This window comes from Anguilla rostrata, chromosome 15 (genome assembly GCF_018555375.3).
Source record: "Anguilla rostrata isolate EN2019 chromosome 15, ASM1855537v3, whole genome shotgun sequence".
Classification (NCBI taxonomy): domain Eukaryota; kingdom Metazoa; phylum Chordata; class Actinopteri; order Anguilliformes; family Anguillidae; genus Anguilla; species Anguilla rostrata.
The window spans coordinates 26,400,277-26,427,846 of record NC_057947.1 but is presented as its reverse complement, the minus strand read 5'-3'; the positions used below and the strand labels follow the sequence as shown (position 1 = coordinate 26,427,846).

Here is a 27,570-nt window from a genome sequence, read left to right as displayed (position 1 = left end):
AAAGTTTTATGAAAAAAAAAAGAAAGTTTAGAAATGCTCAACTTCTTCCCCCATGTTTCTCCTGCTCTACCCCTGCTGAGCCTCTGTAGCTGTCACAGCAGTCTGGTCGGTGTTTTTCTGCGCCCTGTGTGTTGCAGTGTCTTTCGATATTCCACTGTAGACCGGCATGGAACCCGCTCCTTGGATGTGTGCCCCGGATTTTTATTCCTCACCAGGCAGCAGTGTGATAGAATGAGACTCGCACGGTTGATATGATGCTCCGAGATTAAGGTTTGAATCCAGCAAAAGTGTTAATGTTTCGGCTATACTAAGCCTTCATCAGATGGTTCTGTTGAAGGCTTGCTACATCCGAAACATTAACACTGTTGCTGAATTATAACTTTAATCTTGGTGTGCGAGTCTCATTCCTTCACAGTTTCAGCTCTTTTGACTCAGCACCTTGAGCTGTTGCGTTGGTGTGCGTGCGTCTCTCTGGACGTTTCAACAGAGCCGTACCTGCAGAGCCAGGCACTGATTTGGGCACAGCCAGTGAGCTCTGTGTACCTGCAAGCCAGAGGATAAAAAGAGCTGGGTGAGCACTGTGATGGGGGTGAAGAGCATGTTTAATAGCCCAACTGCAGCCCCTCCAGCCGAAATGCTTTGATTCTCCTGCCCATCCGTTTGTGACGTGTCCTAGCCTGGCCGTTTCCGCAGTTACGCTGTGAAGCACACCTGTGCAGGTGTGCTTGCGGTGGTTTTTTGAGATTGCCCAAAGGAGGATCAGTATAACCGTGTCAGATGGTAATGAAGCCGTGGATGTGTTTGCTATGGATAAGAGATGTGATGCACTTGATTGGATTAGTGTTTTATCCCCCACCCCTCCCTCCCCACATAATCCTCTTTAAGACTTTCTAAAGGCCTGTGTTAACTCTCCTCATGTTGCTGTGGGAAGTTTGTTTGCGGGGCTTTCCTCTCCTCGAATAGCATGCCTCCTGTGTGGTTGCCAGACTTATGTGATAACCCTACTAGGAAGGTGATCATAGACACACTCCCACAGTGCAAGTAGGGTCCCCCTCTAAAAACTCTACTCTGGTTATTAGTATGCCTTTTTTCTGTTGTGTTTTTCTCTAGCCTCCCCTCACAGGTATATGCACACAGACCTGCAGTGTTTTTACAGCTATTATAATCCTCTGTCATTTCTGTCATCGGATATTATGCATATTCTGTCATTATCAAGCACAACACACAGCTGAAAATGTCAAGAGGACATCATCACTGTTTGTAGAGGATTTAGATGACATTTACACTCAGAAGTGTGCTCATGAGGGAAAACAAGTTGTGTGTGTGTGTGTGTGTGTGTGTGCGTGTGCGTGTGTGCCCGCTTGTGTGTGTGTACCTGTTGCATGTATTTCAGTATCAAGTTAGGATGGGTGGGTGGGTTCTGAGGGGAAGAAGGGGTTAATTATTTCACTTCCATTGAAAACGATAGAAGTGGTCATAGTTGATATTTCTAATCTTAAATATGTCATTTTGTGGAAGTTAATTTAGTTGAATAATAGACGGGGGAGGCGGAGGTATGTTTTGACTTAGACTGAGCTTAAATACCTCTGAGGGAGCTGGCACAGTGTAACAGGTCATGCGGTCTGCCGAAGACATCTGCTAAAACACAGAAGAACTTCTTCTGTTTCAGATGACTGCACAATAGAACTGCTAATGTGAAATAATTCAGTGCTTTTTTTAAAAGCTTTTTTGTTTTATGCTTGCACGTGCTGTGTTGAGATTGCAGGTTTGAGAGCTCAAAAGGGGTGGTTGTGATTTCAGACAGTCAGTCAAGAACAATCAGCTCTTTGAAGTGGCTCAGAGTCTGTTAAGTCCTGCCTGAAAAGGTTCAGAGATCCACAAACCAACGATGGCATGTGTATGAATTCTTTCACTTGTGGTGGAGGGGGTGGGGTGGGGGAGGGGGGGGGGGAGTGGGAGAGCGAGAGCGAGAGTGAGAGGGATTAGTTTTACTTGTTGCTAGGTTAGATTAACCAGTATGACTGCATATGGTCAACATCTATAGAATCTGTGTGCTGTAAATGAAATAAGTGAGAGATGTTCCAGAGCCTGTTAATGGATGGATCTGTTCTGTGCTTACTGAATACTTGGCCGTTTCCCAGCGACATATTTTTATTGGCATAGAGTATACCATAAATCGCCTAATTCCCCCAGACAGATGCTTCATTTGACCATCGCTATAGTGGTTTTGGAACAGTAATGGAGATTTAAGCAAAGGAAGTGAAACCCAAGTTTTCATTTGTTTCGAGTGAAGAAAACTCATTCAGGATAGTCATCTATCCCACTTTCACACTGGGAGCTAAACAAGAGGGACTGCAGTTGCCCTCCTTGCTCTTGAGTGTAATATGTTTGTATACAACTCCAGTGGGCCGGAAAGCAGCACTCAGACGAAGGAAAGGCAACAGAAGAGGCAACCCGGTTGTCCTCGTGACATGGCATTGCCTAAATGCATGACTGCTGTAAAAAAAGTATGGCTTTCTTTATCAGACCAGAGAACATCCACTTGTGAGCTGTTTTGCTCCATGCTGTATACTGACAATTCTGAAGTGACTGATTAATTGGCGACCCCTTTGGGAGTAGTGTGAGCCCTGTACCACATCTGTTAGTTAACTAGCAGGCCAGGACTGTTCCGGTCATCTTATAAGAAGCTTTTTTATGTGGTCATTAAAAAAATTGAGATATCCCCATGTGCCCGTGTGCACTCATAACCAACACTAACTGAGATATCCCCATGTGCCTGCCATGTGATCATAACCAACACTAACTGAGATATCCCCATGTGCCTGTGTGTGCTTATATCTGACACTGAGATATCCCAATGTGCCTGTGATATTGGCTGAAAGACTGTCATCGGGTGGAGTAATTAGTCATTCTTGGATTTAGGGAATGGGAGAACAAGCTTTTTATATTTATGTTTTATCCTGTCTGGACCATGTGTCGCTTGCATAAGATTTTTTTTAAAGAGTATTACTTTATATAGAAGTTGGGTCAGGAACTGTATTATATTTTAGAGAAAGGAAAGCAAGAAAGAAATTACCCTCTTCAAAACTGATTTAAGCATTATCCTTTCCATTTTCACCCACCCTTTTCATGAGAAAATGAAAAGATAATGGGCCTTCTAGCAGGCAGTGATTTTTCTGTTTATGACCATTTATTGAGATTGTGTTTTAAATGACTAGAGTGAGCAGTTTTATGAGTAGTTTCCAGCTGGGGTTAATGTAAGAAGCATTCAAATGCAATATTTGGAACTTCAGATTTTGGTCCACCACAGTGCGCTCTCTCCTAAAGGCTGGTGAAGTGACCACGTGCCTTTTTTAGATATGTGACAAACGTGCCTGAATGTGCGGATGTTGATAAAATGGTCGACAAGTGTACTCTTTTTCAGGCTTGTTTATCTGAACCCAAATACAGTTTATTTTGTTTACAACAAAGTGACAAAAAATATTGGATAGCATTTTGGGCATTAGAAGTATTTTTCTCACATTTAGCTATCTACTGTTTACAACAAATGCGCCAAAATAGGGGGGTGGACAATCCAAAGCATTATCCAAACATCACATTCAGTCTCCTCTCACTGCTGATGGTTGTTGAATTAATGTATGTTGAGAGTGTCTAAACGAAGCCAGATGTGGCCCATTTGTGCGTGTGTGCTAGTCAGGGAAGAGTATTCTCTTCAGCACTCCACAGTAGGCCCTTGAGCCAGATTTCCACTCTTCCATCAGCGCATGAAGCCCCAGAAGATCTGCGTCTCCCATATGCTCGTGAAGGCTAAATTGCATCAATCCGAAAGGAAAAAACTGAATGCTGCTGTTATGAACTACATTTCCCATGAACCACTCCTCTACACATACTGTTGACTGCTTAACAGTAAAGTGTCATCAGTAGCAAGCAGCTTTGTGTCCTTTTCCTCTTAACGTAATGCCAGAGGCCTGCAACATGAGTTGACTTCACAATGAGTTTATTCACTTTTAAAAATAGGTTTATTGAAGTGAATGACTGAATACTGATGTTGTCTCAGGCTTTTGGTTCTGAAGTACATACCTTTGAAATGACTTTTAAACGTGTCCTTATATGTCCCAATAGCCAGTGTCTAACATCTTTATGAACTCCAACGTCATGCAGGGGCAGCACAGTGGGTGGTTCAGGCCCAGCAGTGGGGCCAAGAAGAGCATATTGTGCTGCCCTCTAGGCCAAGTCTTGTAAAAGAGATTCTATGTCTAGTGGGGTTTCCTGGTTAAGTGAAGGTTAAGTTAATAAATAAATCAAGTCAGGCTGTTCGGCACATTGCTGGGGTGACAGGTGGGAGACCGCAACACTCTAGTCAACCTCTGCTCTCTGTCACACTTGACTGGCCTGCACAGAGCCCTGACTTCAACACCATCCAACACCTTCGGGACCAGCTGGACAGCCAACTGCAAGTCAGACCTAATCACCCAATCAGTGCCCAACCTCACTAATGCTCTTCTGGCTGAATGGAAGCAAATTGCTGCAGCAATGCATCTAGTATAAAGCCATCCTAGAACAGTGGAGGTTGTTATAGCAGGAAAGGGTGGAGCAGGTCCATACTGATGCCAATTTTGGATGAGATGTTGAATGTCGGGTGTCCACATACTTTTGGCCATGTGGTGTATGTCTAATGACGTGAAAGCCAGAAATAATATAAAAACATAGTTAGAACAGAAGACAGAAGATAAATTCTGTCAACTTGTCTCATCTTGCCGCATCATGACGTGCTTCTAATTCTTTTCATTTTTGAGGAAGTTTTTCTCGTGACATGCTGTACCTAACAACTTTGACAAAAGGAACTGGTGGAGCATTGGCACTCCAGCATGTGTCATCTCATCTCATTAGAACCCAGTCACAGGTTTTTTTTATTTTTTATTTTTTCTCACTTCACCCTGGCAGGGCTTGCAACCCAAGATCTCACTCTCACAGACACTCCTGCGCTCGAATTTAATTTATTTTCCACCGCTCAGTACAACGGCTTCAGCCACAGTCAGACGTGATGTCTTCATACTGATGGTTGACCTGAAAGTTAATGGAATTGTTCAGGTTCCTAAGAAAGTTTGCTGCAAAATATGGAAGTCCGCTTAAACTTCATGGCAGGGAACCATACCCTGTATGGTGGAGCATTGCAAGTCAAGTTTGGTTGAGGATTCAAATGTGGCCTTGATGGACTAGTCAGAGTAACAGAAGCCCAGTGCATACTGAGCTTTACACATTATTTTACTCATTATTAACAGAAATCAAGAGCTTACAATTATTGGATTCAATTTTTGGGATTGACATTTTTGTGTTTTTGAAACTCTTCTGTTCAGTCTGTTTAAAATGCAATAGGCTAAACGCATTAAATAACATTAGTGAAGAATGTTAACATGTACAGTATGTATTAAGTCATTATATTAAGACTTGGGACTTGAAATTTCAAAATGCCTGAAGTCTCTCAGATAAACGATCTGTTTGAAAATAAAGCCATACAATTATGAGCACTGCACTTCTGACGACTAAAATATAAATGCTCCTTATCTTAACTAATTTATTTAGCTAGTTTGTTTGGAAATTTGTGAATTCTAGAAAACATTATCATCATATTAAATTCAAAATGATTCAAACTATCATTTAGATGTGTGTAATATGTCTGCAATCATGCTGTGCCTTTAATAATTTCTTGCTTGTCAGTAAAGCACAGGAAGATGGGAAGGCTCTCCTTTGTGTCATTGTATTTCTAACATTTATTCCTTTTAAATTATGTTGAAGGACATATCATGGACCTGAGCAAGCCTCTGGGTGTCTTGCACTTTTTCCCCCCAGTTTGTTTTCAAACAAAAATGAGTATCAGCATTCTTCTCCAGAAAACACTCTTTTTTAGTTTTCTGAATCTGAAGTGTGTATTCTTCTCAACAGATTTTCTGTTCTGAATGCTTGAGGGACAGTAAGTAAATGGTGAGAGAGTTTTAATAGAATGGAGAATAGTAGAATAGAGAAATTATTTTTAAAAGTGGATTTATTGCATCATACCCTTGGAAAACATCAAAGAGAAGCAGCTTTTTATACAGATCACTTTCCTCAAAGGCAATCCATAACAGCAACATATTTAAAAAGAATGTTGCTGCACTTAATCCCTTTCAACTGATCACAGCAAAAGAAAAAATCATGCATAGAAAAATAACCTTTAAACAGACCTTGAACGCAGCAGTGATTCATATGTTCCTATTCCATATAAATCTCTTTTCGGCCAATCATAGCAAAAACAGTTTCAGATGAATTCAAGACTCGACTAATAGTGGAAATCTTGACAAATGGTCATGCCAATGAGTCAGGACAGGTGGACAATAAACTAAAATTGAAATCCTGTAGCACGTGTAACTATGCACACACACACAATAAAATATAAGGACATTAATGCATTCTATTTCCGACCATTTTCCTGATTCACTGAGCACAGCTCAGTGCAGGACTTCCTTCATTTTTCATCCGAACAGCCTTTCCAGCTAAATATTTTCCCTCTGCAGCTGGGGATTGGATAGTCATTGACTGTTGGGATGATGGAGGTGAATGGGAGAAAGGGAACAGCAAACTCCAGTTAAAAAGACCATTCTTTGTGAATTATTAATACGGTTCATTGCGGCCAGCAGCGCAGCGTACGGTACGCCTTCCGTACAAGGCCTGTGTTTCTGGAGTCTTGCGTCAGGCAGGCCCCGCCTCTTCGTTTTTGGATATCCCTCGGTCTTCGGGCCGCCTTTCTGTATCAGCGGGCACGCTGGGCTCCTTACTTTTCATTACATTACGTTACATTTATTTGGCAGATGCTTATCATGGTCATAGACAACTACTGAACACAGGTTCAGTAAGATACCATACTTATTTTGTACAGCTGTTTCTAGCCAAGAACACAGTTTAGTTCACACAGTGAACACTATTCAGACCTAACCTCTGCAAAGCCAGAGTTTCCCGATCCTGTTCTTTTTAGGATAAGAAAAATAAAAGTGAAAGGTAATCAAACAGAGGCACTATGGGGATCTCCAAAAAGAGGAATGTGTGTTGAAGGTCTGCACGTGTGCGTTCATCACGTCTTACGTGGGCGCCAGTCAGGCGGACGGCATTGAAATTAAATGGTAGAGCCGTGTGAGGATGAATGAGTGCGATGTGCTTTTAAAAATAAAAATTTTAATGCGGGGCCTGTTTGCTTAGTGACAGGAGGAAACGGCTTTAGTAGTGTTAGCGTCTGTCGCTCACTAAGCGACTGAATGACTGACTGGCTCAATAGCTGAATCGCTAGCGCAGTAAAAACCGCTTTTACCGCTGGTGGATGATCACACTATCAAAGCAGATACAGCTGATGAGCGGAGTCTGAGATATGAGCTGATGAAGGAGGTTGATGATAATTTGACAGAAGAGCTAATTATGACTTTGATTGGTCAGAACCCTGGAGAGAGGGCATGCTAATGTGGGCTCATTTAGTCTCAGAAATCAAATAATCTTGACAATTTACAAATTAAAAGGGTTTAAAGTGAAGCTAATTGCTGACCCTGAGATGAACTTCGCAGCCAAGAAAGTACACTTTGGCACACTGCTATATTTTGTCTGTGTTAATTTAATTGGCAGACACCTTTGCCCAGAAAGACACAACAGATATTCTATTTCTGTTTTGAATCCTGTACATTTTGCACACATCTAGAGTGTGATATATGTAAAGTAATCTTTATTACCAGTGGTGTTTCAGCCAGAATTCTGCCCTTGGCTGTCAGGTCTAGAGCTTCGTACCTACAGTTCCATAAACCTGAGTCTAACGGATGTTATGTTATTCCACAGTATTGCAGCACCTGAGCTGCTGGGATTGGTGTGTATGGCAGCCCTATTGTTTTCTGTAAATAGCTTGGTAATTGAGGAGAGAGCGGCGGTGTGTACTGTTGCAGAGGCTGTCCTCTCCGGGACTGCAGCCTCTCTGTTCCGGGAATATCCTTAATTCTTGTGTCTAATGAATGACCCCGGGGGTTTCGAGAGGCCTCTTAGACTTCATTGCAGTGTGGGGCTGCGCTGGGCCTCTGCAGACCCCCCCTCATACACACCCTTATATGGGATTAGGAGTGGATTCCCGCCTGCCGTCTGGCATGGCGAGTCGATGAAAACAAACAGTCGGGGGAGGTACTTTAAAACCGAGAGAGTGCGCTGGATTCCCCCATGTTTACCGGCATGGTTTTAGGAGAGACTTTTCTGCTGATGAAGTGAGAGGCGACTTGGACCGTCTCCTGTGCTCTCCTGTCTGTCCGTTTCTGCTGCTGCTCTCATCCCCCGCCAACGCCTGCCCGCCTGCCCCGACCCCTCCTCCCGCCCGACCCACCCCCTCCTCCCCCCGCCCCGACCCACACCCCCTCCTCCCCCCGCCCCGACGCACACCCCACCCCTCCCCCGCCCTCCGAGTGGCCAGCTCGTAAACCCTCGGGCTCTGCTGGTGTATTCCAGTGCTCTGGTTATTGCGACCGAGGGGAGCCCTGTCAGAAAAGCCAGTGTGAGATATAGCCCTAAAAGGAGATTTCTTTCACAGCGCCCTATTAACGCTCGCAAAGTTTCCATTCTTCTGTCCGAGCGGATCTAAGGAAAGGAAATTTCTGTGTGGATAAAAAATTTTGTCAAAGTGAAACATTTGATTTGACAGTGCTGTCATTTCTTCAGCCGTAAACTGCTCTTCTCAGTGCCTTAGATTGATGTATACGTGTCTTACTAAGGGAATTTTTACCTATTTCATATTATATATTAGATTTTCATTTGTCATTATTGAATTGTCATTATTGGCAATTTGTTGGCAGCAATTGTGAACGGGGGATCCGACATAAATAACAATGCTGTACAATTTAAACGTGTTCCAAAAAAAATAAAAAATTCAACTTGAATTTTATGGCCCAGGAATGGTTGTGGCCCTAAACGTCTGCATGGAGTGTTTATGCCAACAGGCAGCTCAAATGGCTGATAACACTTGAACCAAACCTGGGGGAGAGACCAGGAGGTTGGTGGTATTTTTGTACAGAGACACATTGAAGCTACACTCTTGGGCCTGGCTTTGAAATAAATCTTGATATCTTAACTTTGATGCGTTTCTATGGAATTTTCCGACTCTGTGGGTTTTTGAAATGTGATTGGAGAAACTGACAAGGGCAGATGAAGCCGTAGGCCAGGGCAGTGTTGGGTGAATACAGACAGAAACACAGACGGATGTGTTTTTGTCTCACCTTATAAGCAATTTGCACAAGTAAAAATATATTTTTAAAAAGTAAACAAAAAGATAAAACAAAGTTAAATTAGGTATGCTCGAAAAAAAAGCCGGGCAGCGCTTTCTCATGAAACATTGCATCTTCACCACACCTACACACCCTTTCCTTAGAAAAGACTACTGTTGCACTTAATTACATTTGGGTTTTTTGATTTTATTTTTTTCATTTTTAATGCGGCCTTTTATGTCATTGTTCTCAGTAGCTCACAGAAACAAATGCGCGTTTTGCTTTTAAGGCCTCTTCCACAGAAGCCGCATTGCTTTCAGCACTACAAAAGAAAAGACAAATGCTGACATGGCCGTTAAGATAGGGGCTGAGCTCTCTGCAGTCATCCCCTGCCTTCTCCTTATAAGCACACACATTTTTAATAGGTGTGCCTCTACTGCCAGATCCTGAGGCCTTGCTCCCATTAGCAGTGGGGATCTGTGTGTAGTAGTAGCAGGCAATGGACTCAAAATCTAGCTGTCAGTTAAGTTGTTTGAAACCCAGGTTGGACCTTGCTTTCGTACGCTTGAGAAAAGATACTTTCACGTGCTACTACAGGGGTTAAACATGTTTTGTGTTTCTAATATGATGTACTACATTATGTAAGCATTCAGCATTTTCATAAAGAACATGCAGATTCTCATCCAGTAAAGCCCGTTGTGTTTGAGTGTTAAAGGGAGTGAAAGGCCTTTCTCGTTCCAGAGAAGTTGCTGCTCTCCGCCTCTTTAATCCCCCCATCTTAAAGCCATCACATTGGTTTTGACCCAGATTGGCGAATTTCGAACTCCGCCCCTCGGAAGTCTGGGCGTGGCGGTTGCGTCCGATCCGTGGCTACGCTCGGCGTATTCTTGCGTGGCGTCTCTCTGCTGTAGCCGTAAACAGTGGCGCGGGAGCCAGCGGCGAAGCTCGCGATGAAGAGATCGCTGAGATCTCCGAAAAAGAGAAGAAGTAGGCCAGAAATACGGAGGTGACAAGCGCTGATCAAAAAAAACGAATGTCGCTTAACGACCAAACTTCCCGTTCCTCTCTTCTGCAGCTTCAATCGGCCGTGACAAAAATCTGTGAGGGAAGAGGAGGCCTGCGCTGAGAGGATCTGTTTTTGGGCTGATCTTCCATTCCGACTGTAGCGGTTTCCTCCCTTTTGAATTATTTATTTGTTGTTTATTTATTTTATCCTCTGAAGAGGCGCCGTGGAACGGAGGAACAAGCCTTTCCGCTCTCTGTAAACCTGCCACTCGCGTTGCGTTTCCCTGTGTTTTCTGGGTCTGTATTTTTAGCCGGAACACGCCGCTGAGGCTCGGGAGCCGCGGTGTACTGGAAGGTGTGAGTGACGTGACTGCTGTCTCGCTGTCACCGGCCTGTCGCTGACAAGATGGAGGACGGGATGTGTAGGCTCTCAGAGAGAGAGAGAGAGAGACAGGGGGACGGATCAGAGTGGAGGGGCAGATTGGAGAGATGGGTCAGGTCAGAGGGGGACAGAGGGACAAATTATTGTGAGTTCAGGCAGATTGGACTGAGGAAGACACTAGAGCAGAAAGTGACGGGGGGAGGAGGGGTGGATCAGAGGGAGGGACGGGGCACTGAGCAGAGGGATGAAGGGCGGATCAGGGAGGATGGATCCGAAAAGCACAGGAGGGATGGATCACAAAGGGACGGGGGGGATAAGTCGGAAAGGGACAGAGGGCGTGGATAACAGAGGGGGGTCGAGGGGTTGAATTAGGGGTGCCATTTGACTCAGGTTAGAGCTGATTTTACGCCGTGTGGAAAGGGAGATTGAAACATTGAACACATTAGAGTGAGGAGAAGGAGACTGTGGCCTGACTAGAACTGAACAGATATACGGCCTATCTGCTTATTTACAAGGCACCTTGCCTTACTTCTGCTGAATGATATTTGTTTTATCTTGTTTTGGGTTTTCTGCTGCAATACTCAGAAAAATACTGATGACAATGTGTGGATTTCAATACGTTTTATCCTTATTCCAATATTACAGCTGGAACCAACCAATACACTGGAATTTCTAAACATAATAAGGTCCATCCAATTGGTTGTAAACAGGAATTTCATAGTGTAAATGTCAACCAATTGATTATAAACAGGGAATTCATAGTGTAAAAGGTCATACGATAAAAACTGTGCATTTTGTCTGCATAATGCGTAGATATCCAGCCTGCTATGGTAAATAAGACATGCATTGACTTTGAGGTTCAGCTACCAAAAGCTAGAATTCCATTATCTGGTCAGAACGTTTTAAAATGTCATTATTTCAGTTAACCCTCCTGATTAGCTAACTTTGTGGAGAAGCAGTGCACTTTAGGAAGTGGAGTCATGAGCGTTAAGGAATGTGAACAAGAGGCTAAAAAATGAGAACTGCAGAGAGCAAGCTCGCATTGAAAGTATATCACTTCTATAAATATTTATTGTAAGATGTGTGAATATGTAATCATTCCTTAAGGGTTGCGGTAGTGTATGCTCAGTAAGCTAGTGTATCTACTGGCTCATCAAAATACATGGCTTCTCAGGAGTTTGTCTAGTCCGCATGCACTAAAATCCCTGCCATTTTATATAACTATGAAAAATTTTGTAACGCAATCCATAAAGGCCTGCTTTTTGTATTTACAGCAATTTGTAGTAGTGAGCGCATGGACCGGAAAGGTGACTTAATATAACAAAAGGCTAAATGTCTCGTAAGATAATATATTTTAGACAGTTTGTGGGAAAATTTGAGTCATCAAACCCCGCTCAGGTGCTGCGGAGTGAGCGCATTGTTTTCTGAAATGAAGTCGTGCTCAGAGCAGTCCCTCCCTGAACGGCAGTGTTTGAAAATATTATGACACACTCTGGGTCAAATAACCGCTCGTACCTCCGCCTAATTTTCAGCTCGTGTCAATTTTCCGCGGCTATTTAAAAGTATTTGTTTCCTCTTTTTTTGCGCCCGTAATCGAACGCGTCGTCAACCTCTCGACGACAAAAGCGCAATCATGTTATCCAGCGTAATTACATCTCTGTCAGGGGAGCTCCGCCGAGCTGCGGAGTGCGTTCTAAAATACGGGTCTGCCTCTCTCGCTCTCTCTCTCTCTCTCCCGACTGGGCCACAGATGGCGCGTCCTCGCCCCGGGAGCGTCGGCTCCAGATTGAACAGGATCTTTTGGAAGTAGCGGCCTGTGGTGCCTCTCTCTCTCTCTCCCTCTCGCTCGCTCTCCGCTCTGTCAAAGTCCGCCACCATCGCGCGGAGGCTGAAGCTTCAGCGTTTGCATGGCGATGTGTGTGGAGCTCACAGCTTCTGAGAGGCGAGAGAGAAAGAGAGAGAGAGAGAGAGGGCTTTCTACAGAGATACTTGGCGCTGATGTTTCCCTCTTTCTTTTCTCCTTGCCCCATCATCCTCTGTACCGTCTCTCTGCAGTGGCTCGGTAGATCCTGTGGTTGTTTTTTGCCTGTTTTGTTGTCATTTTTTGTAAGGAATGGCTACATAAGCCCCCCTCATCTCAGTGGGGGTGCTGTCTGGTTAGATTCATTATTTATTTGACATTGAAAAGAACCTTTTTACTAAAATGATCTCTCTCTCTCTCTCTCTCTCTTTCACCCTCTCTCTCTCTCTGTCTCTCTTTGTTTCTCTCTCTCTCTCTCTCTCTCTCCCTCTCCCCAGCTGGTACCGGCTCAGCTAAGCGTGTGGTGACGGTCCAGAGCGGCCCGCTGATCCGCACAGAAGGGTCCCACGTGACCATCTGGTGCAACGTGACGGGCTACAAAGACGGCGTGGAGCAGGACTTCGAGTGGTCCATGTACCTGCACTCGGCCCCGGACCGCGAGATCCGCATCATCAGCACCAGCCAGCCCAACTACGCCTACAGCGTGTACGCCCAGCGCGTCAACCGCAAGGACATCTACGTGGAGCGGCTGGCCGGGGACTCCGCCCTGCTGCACATCAGCAAGCTGGAGGCCAAGGACCAGGGCCAGTTCGAGTGCTACACCCCAAACACGGACGGGCACTACCTGGGATCGTACAGCGCCAAGACCAACCTGACCGGTGAGGTTCAGCCCCCTCCCCCTCTGCCTGGTCTGTGTCTGTCCATGTACAGCAGTCTCCTTCTTTAAATTCGGCTCAGCCCATAACCTTCTGTTGCACATGTCTCATTGCCCCTGTCACCGCAATCCTTAAACGGGATTTAATCTGTTTACCGCAAGCAGTCTGGTTTGAGTGGGTAGATTTGCGTGCGGCTGGCATGAGTCATCAGGAAGTGACCGCCGGCGTGCTCTGGATGACACGCAGTGTCATGGGGAGAGCCACCTGTCCCTGGCCCGGAGCGCGCCGCCAGTCTTACTGCCCCGCCACTTACCGCCCTGCCACTTACCCCGGGGACGTTCCCCGTCTCCTCCGCGTCACCGTCTTTATTTCGGCTCTGTGTGATGACCTGACAAATAAGGCTGCATTGCATTCCAGGGCCAGTTCATTGTATTTTTGCATTCAAAAGAACTGAGGGATTATGGGTGCTGAGTGAAGGTTAAACTACAATTCCCACAAGCCCGAATGGAAAGGAATACACAGCATTCACACTGGCCCGGATGCCTGGTGCGCTGAACTTTCCGCAGGGTGAAATACAGGGCGCGTTGCAGCCCTTTCAGGGCTTAATGAACAGAACCTGACACTTTCTGCAGGTTTAAGTGAAGGGGAGGCTCACGGAGTCCTCACAGGGGTGAGAGACAGCGATGCCGCTCTCTCCGCTGGGCTAATTTAGGGGTGCTCTGCAGTCCTACCACCTTACACACAGCTGCAGCACAACCCGTCTGTAAGCGCCTTGGAGGTACACTGCAGGAGTAACCCAGATAGAGCGAAGAAAATCTGCAGGGTGGAATCTTTCTGTTCAAACACCATTTAAATACTCAGCATGTAGTAATGAAGAGCAGCATTTCTGAGAATTGTTTCAGGCTCTGTCTAAACCTGAAATGTTTATACAATGCACAAATCTAGCATTATTTGTTTTATGCATAATAAATAACATTTTAGCTTGGAATCCATATTCTCTTGTGTACCTAATATCTTGTAGGCTCATGTAAAAATGTAGGTAAACAAGGTCATACAGAACAATTTTCTGTCCTGGCAGAAGAAAGTTCTTTAAGAGAAAGGCTCTTTCACCAGTTTGAAACATATATAATGGTGGTCTGAACTTCACTTGAGTGGACTGAGCGCTCATGTGCCTGTTACATTTAGCCTATGCTCAGATAAAGCATTGCATTGTGGTTAATGCAGTTGAAAATCCACACTCTTTAAAAAAAAGAATTAAAAAAAGACAAATTTGAGTCAAGACCGTTGAGATTGTTCATTGATTGAAAGTCAGATGAGTGTTCTCAGCCTGGAATCCACTTGTAGGGTTTTGCTCCTCCCCCTTGGGCTGGAGGGCTATTGATTGACTGAACTTGAGTGGGAAGGAGAGGTCAAAGGACAAAATACTTTTCAGGAGTTCTTTTGTTGGTATAAGTGTTTGCAAATAAGCATGTTTAGCTTACTTGTATGAGGGAATACTAGAGCTCAGTGCTTGGATGTCGACAGGATTGTAATGGGAAATGTCTGATATCACAGTTGGATGGTCCTTGGTGAGGCGAAAATTGTCTGGTGTTCTGTGTTCTGGTGTGGAGGGGGTTACCCTATATATGAGGGCAGATGCATACAAGGAATGAAGCTGGTGAGTATAGACTTTATTTATAGATCTAAGTGGTATGATGGGGTGTAGTGATCTTCGTGGTATTGCTGACCTTTTAACCCAGTTTCTTATGGCCCGGGTCACATTACAGGATAACAGAGCTTCACCCGCCATATCTGTCTCCCCCCCCCATTTCAGCAGCTGCACACGCTCAGACATAGACTTCCTGTCCTCCCCTTCGCAAAATACATCTGAAAAATGAGCTGCTTTGTTCTGGCGTGTGGCTGGTATCCAGTATCACAAAAGGCCTTCAGGTTTAACCATCAAATTTTTTTATTTTTTTATTTTTTTTGCTCTTACAATAACAAAAAGAAACCATTCACGTCATAACACAAAACACACATTAGTTCTGGTTGAAGTGGAAACCAAGTGCTCATAACGTCTGAGGGTTTGCTTTTAAACACATTTTAGGTAAGGAACGTGTTGGACTGTTGAGGTTTTCAATTGGGCCTGCACTACGGTCCACTGTTCTTTTCATTTGCTGCGCCATTAGCGCTAGCCTGCTATTTTACTGTTTAGCTCCTTTTCGGAGCCGTTGTTCTCAGCCCTGTTTTTCCACATGCATTATAGAGCTCCGCTGCAAACCCTTTCGTGTCAGTTGTGATTTGTTGGCGTTTACTGTGCGTGAGTCTGACGGCCGATTTGATGAGTTGGGGCTACAAGCTGCTTGGCGTTCTTTACCTCTTGAGGAAACAATAAAATATTAATCCATAAAAGTGTGCTTTTTTGTGAGAATGTACGTCTGCAGGTGTGAACGTCTGTGCATGCCTGAGCAGGTGTGTGTGTGTGTGTGTGTGTGTGTGTGTGCGCATGGATACATGCGTGTGTGTGTGTGTGTGTATTAGTGCACGTGTTTGTGCGTGCACATTTGCGTAAGCGATGCCTTTTAGCATGCAGACAGTGCGCATTTCCCTTGCTTTGTGTGGCTTGCGCTTTGCAGAGGTCTGTACAGTAGAGATGTGATTGACGGAATGGAAGGAAACGGAGGTGGTATCCATGGGGATGCGGATTCTAACTGTCACTGACTTACACCATTCATGCTACCGTGATTCTACAGCAACATTATGAGAGCCTTATTTGTCCACCAGGTTTTCATGATGCTCCATAGTCATTGTAAACCCTGTGTTACTAGCACCATTTTCCTTTTTTTCTTTTTTGGTCAGAACAGACAAGAGATTGCGAGGTTGGGGACTTCCTGCTTCGCTGATAATGCCCCTTTGCTCTCATAAGGCTGCCGGATCTCCCACAGTCCTCTGTGACCTCTGGAAGACCTTCAGAATCTCATTCATGAGAACTATTCATTTGATTTGTCTTTGTGGCTGTCCTGTTTCTGAGGACAGTTCTTTGTTATTGGGGCTGGGAAGTATGCTTTTACGCAAGAAGAGTCTTACGTCATTGTGCCAAAGTGTACATGGTGTATGATGCACGAGACGGAGGAAGTCATAACCATAGACGTTTCCGTGTCCCTCACATACTTACTGATTTGATCACCCTCTGACTGGCTGAGTAGCTTTCACAAGGTGACAACACTGCGTTTGTGCACTAGATGGCCAAAAGGCTCTTAAAAGGCGATGGCCTTTTTTATGTATTCTTTGTTTCTTGTGATTTACGTAAGGTATTACGTTAGCTGCTGCCAATTTAGGAGCCGGTTTCCAACAGGACACCTGGGCTTGGTTTCAGTGATCAGCACTCAATGCACAGCTGGGTAACAGTGACACTCGAGAAAGTGAAAATCTCCAGGGCTCTGATTTATGCATGGGTGCGTGCGTGTGTGCACTAGGAAATGGTGTCCTCGTAATACACCTCCCTGACATGGGGCCCCCTGATGTAATGAGTACAAACCTGTGTGTGGGTGGGTGGGTGTAGGTGTGTGTGTGTGTGTGCAAGACTACTTAGAAATTTGTTCTTGGCACCAAATCAATCATGCATAACTCGCACACGCACATGTCTTGCATGAGGTAAAATAGTTCCCAAATATTTGAAGATAGCCTTTGATGTTTACCATAAAACAGACCTCCTCTCCCCCCTCAACTATCCACATTAGGTGGTTTAATCTTTGAAGTATGTAAGGGGAAAATGGTAAAATGATATGGTATTATATATAGGCCTGTAACATGAGGATAATATAATATTCTGATGATATATCATCTGTGGGAAAGATGGGGCAATCAATGTAGGGAAAAAGAATCTGGAACTGAAATGGAGATCAGAGAGGTAGAAGATGAAAAGCATGATGTTTTACTGCCTTGTGTGTACACTTTTTTTGCCCAGTGCACTCCATGCTGTGTAATAGGCTGAGAAGCAGACTCACTGTTATATATATATTTTTTTTTTTTACCTTAATCACACCTGTATTTCGTACCTCACACTTACCTCACAGGAAAGGTCTCAGGGGGAGTCCAGGCTTCTTTACGACACACTTGCACTCCAGCAGATTACTCGCCCCCGGGTTCGAGGGCCCTGTTTTATCGGGGTGTGGGAGGACAAAGTTACGTCCCACGAGCCGCCTGTTTGTCAGGAAGGGCCCGCGTTCTCTCAGTCATAAAGCAGAAACGCCAGGCCAGCATTCTCGCCGGCATAATGTAGGAAAAACAAGACCTGTAGGAGACACATTTCAGCCAGGTTGGAGACCACTGGAGACAGTCATCATGAATCTTAGCCTCCCATTAGAGTTGCCCAGTCTTACAGTGTACTCCTGTTGGAGCGCTGGCTTGTCAGGGAGATCTGTGATGTCTGCTCGGCTCCCCTGAGCCAAAATGTTTCTTTGCCTGCTGTGTGCCTTTATTGGTTTTCATTTCAAAGCGTCTACTAGAACGAGAAACATATGGCACGGGAGCCCGGACTGAGACCTGAATTCGTCAAAGACCCTGCGTACTTTTACCCACAATGCTGCTGGTGCCAGCCCAATATCGGACTATACCCCTCCACGCGGTAAAGTGTCCACCGCTGAACTGACCAATGAGGTTATCACCTGTCGTTCAAGGGCTTTTAAGGAAGTAAATCAGCAGGAGAAGCCAATAGTTACAGCCAGTGACATCACGGCAACTGAAAGTCGTTATGAGCAGAATGAACAGTGAGCAAACAGTGCAGCATCCAGCTGTTATAATCTCATTTAAAGAATCAGCACGGAACCCAGGATCCCATTTAAAATGTGTTCTCACTCATTCTTGTAAAATGAAGAAACCCCAGGTTTATTAGTCTGCTCTGAGAAACGCTTGTCGTACAAGACTGTTCATTTGCACACGGTAAACCTGGTTTCTCCTCTGTCCTTTTCGTGTGACTGCTTGAGTGTATTTCTCCCCAGTGAGGAGTTTTTAACCACACTTTTTGGTGGGTTCAGGCCTGGCTTCTGCCCAGTTTTCCTTCTGCTCTCTGTAAAGCGTCTTTGTGACCTTTCCTCTGTTAAAAATTTTTCTAAGAAAAATGCTACATCAAAATAAATAGATTTTGATTTGATCAGATTTGATTTGACTCAGACCGGTGGCGTGCTGCAGCTGTCGGCTGGTTTAATTTATAGTGTTTGGTTGTACAGTCATAGCTCTCCTTTGATGAGTCCCACACTGCTGCTCTCTGTTCACAAGTGGGGGGGGGGCAGCAGTATCTTGCATGTGTCATCCGTGGATGTGCTGCGGAGCGTGTGAGGGGGGTAGGACGTGCGCTGGCACGCCGTGTGAAGAGATTGTTGTTCAGTCAGCGCAGGGCAGAGGCGGTGTGCTAAGGCCACGTTGGTGTGCGAGGCCAGCGTTCGCACAGTCACGGCCCTACCTGTGGGCGTACAAGCAGCTATGCTGTCATCATAGAGAGAGAGAGTGCAAGAGAGAGAGAGTGAGAGAGGGAAGGAGGGAGAGAGAAAGAGGGAGAGGGAGATAGAGAGAGAGAGAGAGGGAGGGAGGGAGAGAGAGAGATGGGGTAGACGGAGAGTGCAAGAGAGAGAGAGGGAGAGAGGGGAAAGGAGGGAGAGGGAGAGAGAGATGGAGAGGGAAAGAGAGACATGTGTCTAGAGAGAGATGAGAAAAATATAGATGATAGAAGAGACCCAAAGAAAGAAGAAAAAAAAAGCATTGAGAGAAGGTGTGAGAGAGCGGAGGGTTACCCCAGAGGAAGAAAATGATCCAAATAACAATTAAGCGAGAGAGCAGTGAGGGGGCAGGATGAAAAGAAGAGGGAGGGAGGTGGCACAGAAAGCGTGTGAGATAGATGAGATAGAAACAGAGAGAGCAAAGGGGCATTATCTTGGTCCAATTAATTTGGACCATTTGGCTGGGTGTCTGGCATTTGTTTATCTCGACCAATGATTTTCCCCATCTTCTTCTGCATTAGTCACACTGTACAGGGCTCTGACCTTTTCCCTCTCATTGGATTGTAATTAGTTTTGTTTTGCTGGCCTGCCTTGTGATACGGAGATAATGTTGTCCAGCCGTAGCCCTCTGATTGGCAGGGATTTTCGCTGTGCTGCATTCGGTAAGAGCCCGAGGCAGATTGTTATCTCCATCTCAGGCGATATGCAATTTCCCCCCGCAGGACCATGACAGTGCGGGAAAGGGCGTCTTCCTTAATTGCATTATTGTAGATATTAATATCTTATGTCTACAATAATGAGAGCCTTTTATGAGCGTTTGAGTATTTTTGCATAATATTATTTTCACAATATTTTCTGTAGTAGTGCCTCCCTTTAGTAGTAACATCACACAGGGAAAGTCACCATATTATACTTGCAGGAGAGTAACGATCACAATACTGCTATGAGAGTAACAGCAGCCCTGCTGTCGGGAGCATAAAAGTTACTCTTTGGGGAGTAACGCTCATACTAAAGGAGAGTAATGATCACATTGTACTGCAGGCTATCGCTGAAACAGCAACAATCGCTGTGTAACAGCGAGTAAGAATTACACTGTCCTTAAAGTAATAATTACTCTTTGACAGTAACAATCACTCTGTGTTGCTGGGAGATTAACAATCGCTGTACCTTTGAGTGAGTAGCAATAATACTCTACTCCTGGAAGAGTAACAATTGCTCAGTGAAGTAACAGAAATGGCAGGGAAAGTACTACTGACAGACTTTTAGGGCAGACACACTGGATGTGTGTGTCCTTTCACTGGAGAACAAACAGAGGTGTCCTCTGTCTTTCTTTTTCCTTTGGACCATATTAGCATATTACTCATCAACGGGCGCATCGTTCTTTCTCCGTCTTCATCCAGGCACGTGCGGTATATCAGCAGGATCATTTTGAACTGCGTGCTGGAGGAGAGGGGCTTGGTGTGACCTTACATGGGGACTGACGATAGGCGAGCACTATTCTAAATTGTTCTGTCGGTTATTAATGGCCGTCTAGTGACATGCTTTCGGGGGGGGGGAAAAGTCATTTGTCTGGTGGGCTGGGAGGGAAAATGAACACTGTCTTGTATTGTTAGTAGGGTTGAGAACCCATATCCCAGCATTACCCTCTGTCTTTATCATGCATCTCTGTCCATTATCGCGCACACACGTCTTTGCTTTGAGCCTCAGTGGCCTTGTACTTCTGGTTGTCTGTGACAACGGTGTTCTTCTTTGAGGAAAACGCTGTGGTGTTTATATGGTCAAATGCACTTGCACACGCATGCACACAATATGCAAACACGTGCACACAACACAAAAAGACATGCATATAAGTACACATGCACACACAGTGTACGCACACACACACAAACACACATGTATGCATACAGAGACACACATGTCAATGTGCACCTTGGACATACTTGTAAACACAAGTACAAGCACACATACATGCACACAAGACAAACAATATGATTCCTCTGTGACTTTTGAAAAACTGACAGTGTAATGTCTGTGAAAGATTTTCAGCACTGGGTTTACTGACACAATAATTAGTTTCCCCCTGAGTTTTCAATAAAAATGCCAATTTCACCTCGCTCATTGAAATGCTAATCATTCTCCTCATTATTTGGAATTGCATTTTTGTTTCGTTTAACGTATTTTGTTTTAGTTGCGTGGTGTAAAGTGCTGAAAAAATTGTTTGTTTGTTTTTTTTTTCATTTTCAGAGAAATAATTCATTCCTATGTTCTGAGCCGAGTGGCATACCGAGCATTATTATGTCCGAGTTGATTAGATCTTAACTCCTTCCATTAGCTGTGGTGATGACCTTCCATTCTCCCTGATAACGAAATACCACACAATAGAGATTAGACCAATGGCAGCTTAAAAGTTTCTGCTGGAAATGAAAAAAAAGAAATGGTTTCTCATTCACTGCAGTGGTATCACACAGAGTATTATGTTTGTGTGTGTACGTCTGGATTCATTTTCTTGTTTTTTTTTTTTTAAAGATAAATTCAGGAAATGTATTGCATTTTTCTCAGCCTGGATCTGTCTAAATGAGGATAAGAAGCAATCCCTAATGTGAAAACATTCTTTATATATGTTAAAGCTGCTGTAACTATGGTCATCTCACACTTTGGATATTTAGGCTCCATGTCTGAGCTCCATTCTCTGTGTTTGCGTGTGAGGGGCGGGATGGTTATGCCTGGAGCTCCATCTGTTAAGCCCACCCACCCGCCCTACCCTGGCCTGTAGACATCCCCTCCCCCTGGCCTGTAGACCCCCCCTCCCCCCCCAGGTCCCTGGAGACTGTGCGCCTGGCCGGTGGTCAGTCGGCTCGAAATGGCCGTGGCTCCTTTGGACTAAAGAGCAGCTGGAGTCGGAAACAAATGCATCGTGGGCGCTTGCCCGGGCCCCCCGGGGCCCCCGGACTCGGGACCGGGGCCAGGCGCGGGTCCAGGACGGCAGCTGGCGGTCTGGGCCGGGGCCAAACCCGACCGGGAGGGTGAGCGGGAGAGCCTGATCCGCTGTGCGCCAAGACCCGGGTAATTAGGCACAGGTGGCAGCATATGCTGCCTGCCCTCCCCCCCCCAGCCCCACACCCCCCCCAGGCTCTGAATGATCTCTCGCTGAACCATGAGAGGGGGAGACCCCCTCCCCCCCCCCGCCCCCCACACCCAGAGGGGAATGTCACTTCTGGGTCCATAATGGGGATGGTGAGGACGTGGGTGAGACGGGCTGTGGAGCTCTTTGTTAGGGACTGGCTCTTCCTGCAGCTGTCTCTACACCGGAGGGGGTGGCAGTCTTCAGCTAACTGCTGCGCGCCAGTCAGATCTCCTCAGCTCATCATGCCTCCTTACAGGTTAAACAGTCACCTGGCGGTGGAATTAAATGACAGGCGATTCTTAAATACAGTCAGATTAAGCCACTTTTATGCGGTCTATTCTCAGATGTGGAAATCCACTGGAAACAGATCAACAGCCAGTGTGGATCAAAGCAACCTCATCAGGATTAGGGAGGACAAAGTAAATATGCTAAAATGTATCACTGTCAAATGATATAAAATCTGCTGCTTGCTGTTTACAAATGTCACTGAATTCCCGTGTGATGTGATCAGTGGATTTCTCAGAGCTTCAGTTAGTCAAACACATACTCAGAACCATCATTCTCTAAAGAATTACATTTTATGCTGTATACATTGTATACTGTAGCTCATAAATCGTAAGTGTGTTCTGTAGGTGTGGGTAGATACTATGTAGAGACCTCTAAGATGTGCATAGGTGTGTGTGTGTACACGTGTGTGCACGCGTGAGTGTGCATGCATGTGTATGCTTGTGTGTGTGTGTGTGTGCGTATCTGTGTGTCTGCGTGTATTTGTGCATGTGCGTCCCTCTCAGTATCAGCGTGAGAGAGGAGAGAGAGAGAAGGGAAAATAAGAATGCCCAAAAGTGTCGGTCTGAGGGGAATGCAGCTCCTCCGGGCGAGGCCCGGGCTTCCTGAAGGCGTGCTGGTTTCTCTCGCAGTCGAGCTCGACGCTGGAGAGTCCATTTAGCCGCCCTCTTGGGGGACGATAATGATTTGTGAAAGCGAGTGGACACTGGGCCGGAGGCGGCCCAGAAGGGGCTGTGAGATGGACTGAGAGGGACGGCCAGGGGGAGCTGCAGGAGCAGGGCGGCGCACACAAACTAGCTGCGCCTTCTCACGTTGGGTTTCCGACCCTGAGTTAAAGCAGTGTCCACATTCAAATTCCCAATGCTTCCTGCTTCCAGTAGTGCTAAGTGTCCATGTTCACACCTGAATGTTAATCGATGTTGCCGGAGACCTTAGTAGCAGGTGTGACAGGCTCACTTATTTTAAAACAAAGTGATCTAGAAATCCTCCTTATGTATCCGGTTCTGGATTTGCCAGACATGGTCCTTACACAATTCTGTATTTACCTGATTCTGTCTTTACCTGGTTCCAAGCATTCCCTGAAAATCTGTTTCATGTGCATGGAAAATCAGATCATAGCACTAAACTGACAAATGAAATCCCAGTAATAAGCCAAAAAGACTTTTTTATGATACAGTTCTTTTCAGGTCATGTGAATTATTTTGTCTTGTATATTATCATCATCATATAAAAATGTAAATGAAATATTTTAAATTTCCCAACTATACTCTTCCCAAGTACATTTTAACATTCTACCAGAACTTTCCAGTGTTGTTGCCAAATTCACATGATTTGATGGTTATTCAGTTTTTTTAGTGAAGTGTTTGCATGCAAAAATGCACCAGCAAATCCTGCATCACACCAATCCACCGCTGGACTGTAAAATTGCTAAATGTTCTGAATGTATCAAATCTGTCTGACTGTGTCCTGTACCAGGCCGGTGCTGGTACACTCGGTCACTCAAAGACTTTTACTTTGACATTCTGTCCTATGTTTTCTTTCCATGTGCTGGGAAAACACACGATTAGCCCCCTAATCATAGATTAGTCTGGTGATTGTGCTAATCCATCGCCAACGGGGACCTCACAAGGATATTGGATTGTAATGCAAGTTTAAATCTTTCGTGATGTAGAAAAAATGGTGACCCTAGTTATAATCACACACATCCTGTCTTATGCGGAGAACTGAGCAACTTGGAGCAGCAGATCTGCCTGTGTGTGTGTGCATTATTTTAAAACTGTAGAGTTATAGGCTAAATAATATTTCTGGTGCATTGCACACATTCGTTTGCAAGCAGAGGGAGGTTTTAGAAGCAGTTATTGTTGCCTTTGCTCTGAAGTACACAGCACCTAAAACGGCTGATTCTCATTTAAGAATAAGAGCAGCCTTTCCCTAAGTTCGTTTCCATATAGCCTCTCTAATGTTTTGTGTGTGTGTGTGTGTGTGTGTGTGTGTGCATTGTTTACAGTCCTGGAAAAAAAAAGACCCTTTCAGCTAAGCGCAACAAATCAACACAGATTATGAGGAAAGCGCATCAAAACGTGGCCTGCCTCGCCGTTTAATGCAAATGTGGGCCACGCCCACAGGCCCAGGAAGCGATTGGAGGAGATATTGCATTAGAGGTTGGGGGGGGGGGTGGGGGGGGCGGGGTGTTTGCAGCCGGCCTGACGGTAATCGCCCCACGTCCCTGTGTTTGTGCTGATCCGAGCAGCCACGTCCCTGTGTTTGTGCTGATCCGAGCAGCGCGCTGACGGGCGGGCAGTATCAGCCGCAGCCCGCTGACGAGCCCCTCTGGGCTGGCCGTGTCTGTGCTGGGACGCACCGGCGGCGGGCTACTGTGAGTGGCGCGAGTCCGCCCCTCCTCACGTTCAAATTAAAGCAGTTTGACTGCCACTGCTGAAGATTACTGCACCTCTCTCCCCCCTCCTTCTCTCTTTTTCTCTCCCTCTTTCTTTCTCCCTCCCTCTCCCTCTCCCTCTTTCTCTCTCCCTCCTTCTTTCTCTTTCTCCCCCCCTCTCTCTCTCTCTCCCTCTTTCCCTCCTTTCTCAGTGCCTGCACTTTGAGTCCCGAGGGAGGTTATTTGTATGGCAGGCTGTTGCACAGGGATCCTTCCCTTTTTTTAATTCTCTAGCAGGCTAAGTAATTACTGAGCGTTACCATGGTGATGCCCCCTCCCCCCTTCGGTTTGGGCCTGAGGCGAAGAGAGGGCTGGGTGCAGGGGTGGGGTGGGGGGGTGCAGGGGGAGACACACCTTTTGGAAGGCCTTTGTTCCCTCAGATCGCCACTGAAGGATGATGATTTGTCGGTCTCCCTTGAAAGGGAGCGGGACGCTGAGTGAAGGGTCCGCATTAGGGCCTGTTTGCTCCCGTGCACACACACGGGAATCTCTGTTTGAGCACGTGAAGGCAGATGTACTCATCACTCGTAAAATAAACACACGGGCTAAAAGGAGATGGGGGGCCTGAGACAAAGGCTGGAATTACCCTCCTCTCCCCCCCCCCCACACACACTCGCACGCTTACGCACACACACACGCACACACAAACACACACTGCCCCCCCCCCCCATCCCCAGGGTTCAATCCAAACAGGAGGCTGAGCTTTTTAATGGTTTCATTTGATTGGTTCATTAACTGCAGGTTCTGTCTGAACCAATCCGAGTATTTCACTTTGGGTTTGTGCTTGTCTGATTGAGTAAACACGGGAGTAAAGGAATACGCTCAACTGGTTACCCCTGGGATCGGTACCTTGTGAGGCTCAGATTTGCCAACCCTAGCAAAACACTTTGCTCCGGTGGTAAGCAACCACAAAGAATCATGTTCTGAAACCCCCCGTTTTATGGTGATGTTCTGGAAAAATTCAGCCGTGTCCTGTGCGTGGTATTTTTATTTCTTGGCAGGTACAGTGTATGCATAGGCCCCCCTTCTGTTTGCCCTGAGGAGAGATGTGCTGTGGACTACAGCTGCACACCTGTGAATTTATCCACACTGTAGCAGTGGTGAAATCCGGACGAATCGCAGTCCGTCTTTACAAGGGTGGCCTTGCTTGCGGGGGTATATGACTCACATGGTTGAGAAGAGCAACAGAAAGAGGAGCGATGGTTTAAAAAAAAAAAAAAAAAAGACTTTACATATACATTTATTTTATGAAGTGTATCAGATCTCCTCCCTTGTGCTTAATCAAGCCGATTTGCTGTTATCTGCTCCTGTGATTTAGGGGATAAAGCCATGCTAATGAATCTGTTAGCTGTTATCCGCCCATTTAATCAGATTACACTGTAATCTTCCGCCATGCATCCTATGGCAAGTTCCCCTCTGCTAATGTGCCCATTATTCGGAAGATAAAGTCTTTTCATGCATTATAGTAGCTTCTGCTAATGCGCACAGAGAGGGAGCTAGCGGCTTCCCAGGACAACAAAACACCAGAAAACACAATGTCTGAATAATGAAATTACTAGCTGGTAACCCCAAACGTTTGCTCAGGTAACTGTGGCGGTGTTGTTTTTTTTTATCCATTAAACCTTTCGCATTAGCTGCCTCATAACTGAGCTTGTGCAAGATGGCGGATGATTTAATATTAACCCTGAACGGGAGCCTCATTCTGGCACGATTCTGTTCAGCGACTAGCTCAGAATGCTCCCCAGCATGTGAAGGGGAAAGGCCATTATGTGCAGGGGATCAGGCTTTCACCCACTTTGACATAAGCCAGTTCTCTTAAATCTCCCTCTTCCTTTTTGATCTTTTTCTTGTGCTCTCCATTTTCCTGTTTTTTTCCCCCCTCTTTTTGTAGGTTAACCCCTTTTCTATTTACTCACAGTATTCAGTACCCACATGTACACCAACTGTGTCCTCATTCAACCTATCAACAGGTGAGCATCACATGGTACGCACTTTGTGCCAGGTTTCTGTTTGATATTTCAACGCATCTTATGTATATTTCTGTTATGTAAATGAAAAATTGTGATAACGGAAGTCCCACCTCTTCAGACTCTACCTTGACTTCTCCACCCTGAACCTCTTTTGCAGTTTTACTTTGCCGATTCGATTTGGTTGTTTTCTGGGTCTGTGGTTCTTTGTTGCTGTTCAATTAATGTGGCTGAATGTTCATTAGAGTAGTTTTGTTCTTATTTGTATAGCTTAGTTTAATGTCCAGTCAGCTGTTGAGAAGCTGTCAATCGAGTCGAACTTCTTGCACTTGCTGTCTCTCTTCGGTCTATGCATACGTTCGCCCTCTGTGGAATTGCTTGGGAATTATACTTCGATCTCCGATCTTTGCACTTGTTTTTGCATTGTAAGCTGCCCTGGGTACAAGCATCTGTTAGATGCCAGTAAAATAAACTTAAACAAATGATTAGGGTGACCTCCATTAACATTGTGCGGTACTCACGATAACTCGTCTGTAGTGAAGCCCTTTGTCTGTACACCACACGGACACAGCCCTGTGGTAAGCGGTACGGGACAAAATCACTTTGTAGTTCTAATATCTCTCTTTCCCACGCTCTCTGTTGGCTCCCAAACTACAGATTGCCTGCAGCACAATGCATTTAGGGTTTGCGCTGTTGTGTATCCATGCCTGAATCCAGTAACCGCGTTGTGTTGTCCATGCCAGAACAGAGCAACGCAATTGTTTGGCTAATGTTTATTCTGGCTGTCTGTTAGCCATGATGAACAGAGTCACAGGAAGACCAGCAGGGCTTAAAATGTCCCCTCATTGTTTATTCCAAGCCAGTCTAATACTGTGCATACAACTCCATGTATTGCCATATTGTACGGCTGTCAAAGGGCCGTTTACACAAGATGATTAGACCAGAGCTGGGGGCTGGCAGCCATTT

General features: G+C 45.4%; 1 protein-coding gene across 1 annotated transcript in view; it reads left to right on the top strand.

The window, feature by feature from the left end:
* Positions 1-27,570, top strand: part of igsf3 (immunoglobulin superfamily, member 3) — a 114,681-nt gene that overhangs the window by 18,269 nt on the left and 68,842 nt on the right. The window contains exon 3 of the mRNA XM_064309729.1: positions 12,940-13,320. Coding sequence (XP_064165799.1) covers positions 12,940-13,320 — 381 coding nt within the window. The remainder of the gene's footprint in view (positions 1-12,939; positions 13,321-27,570) is intronic.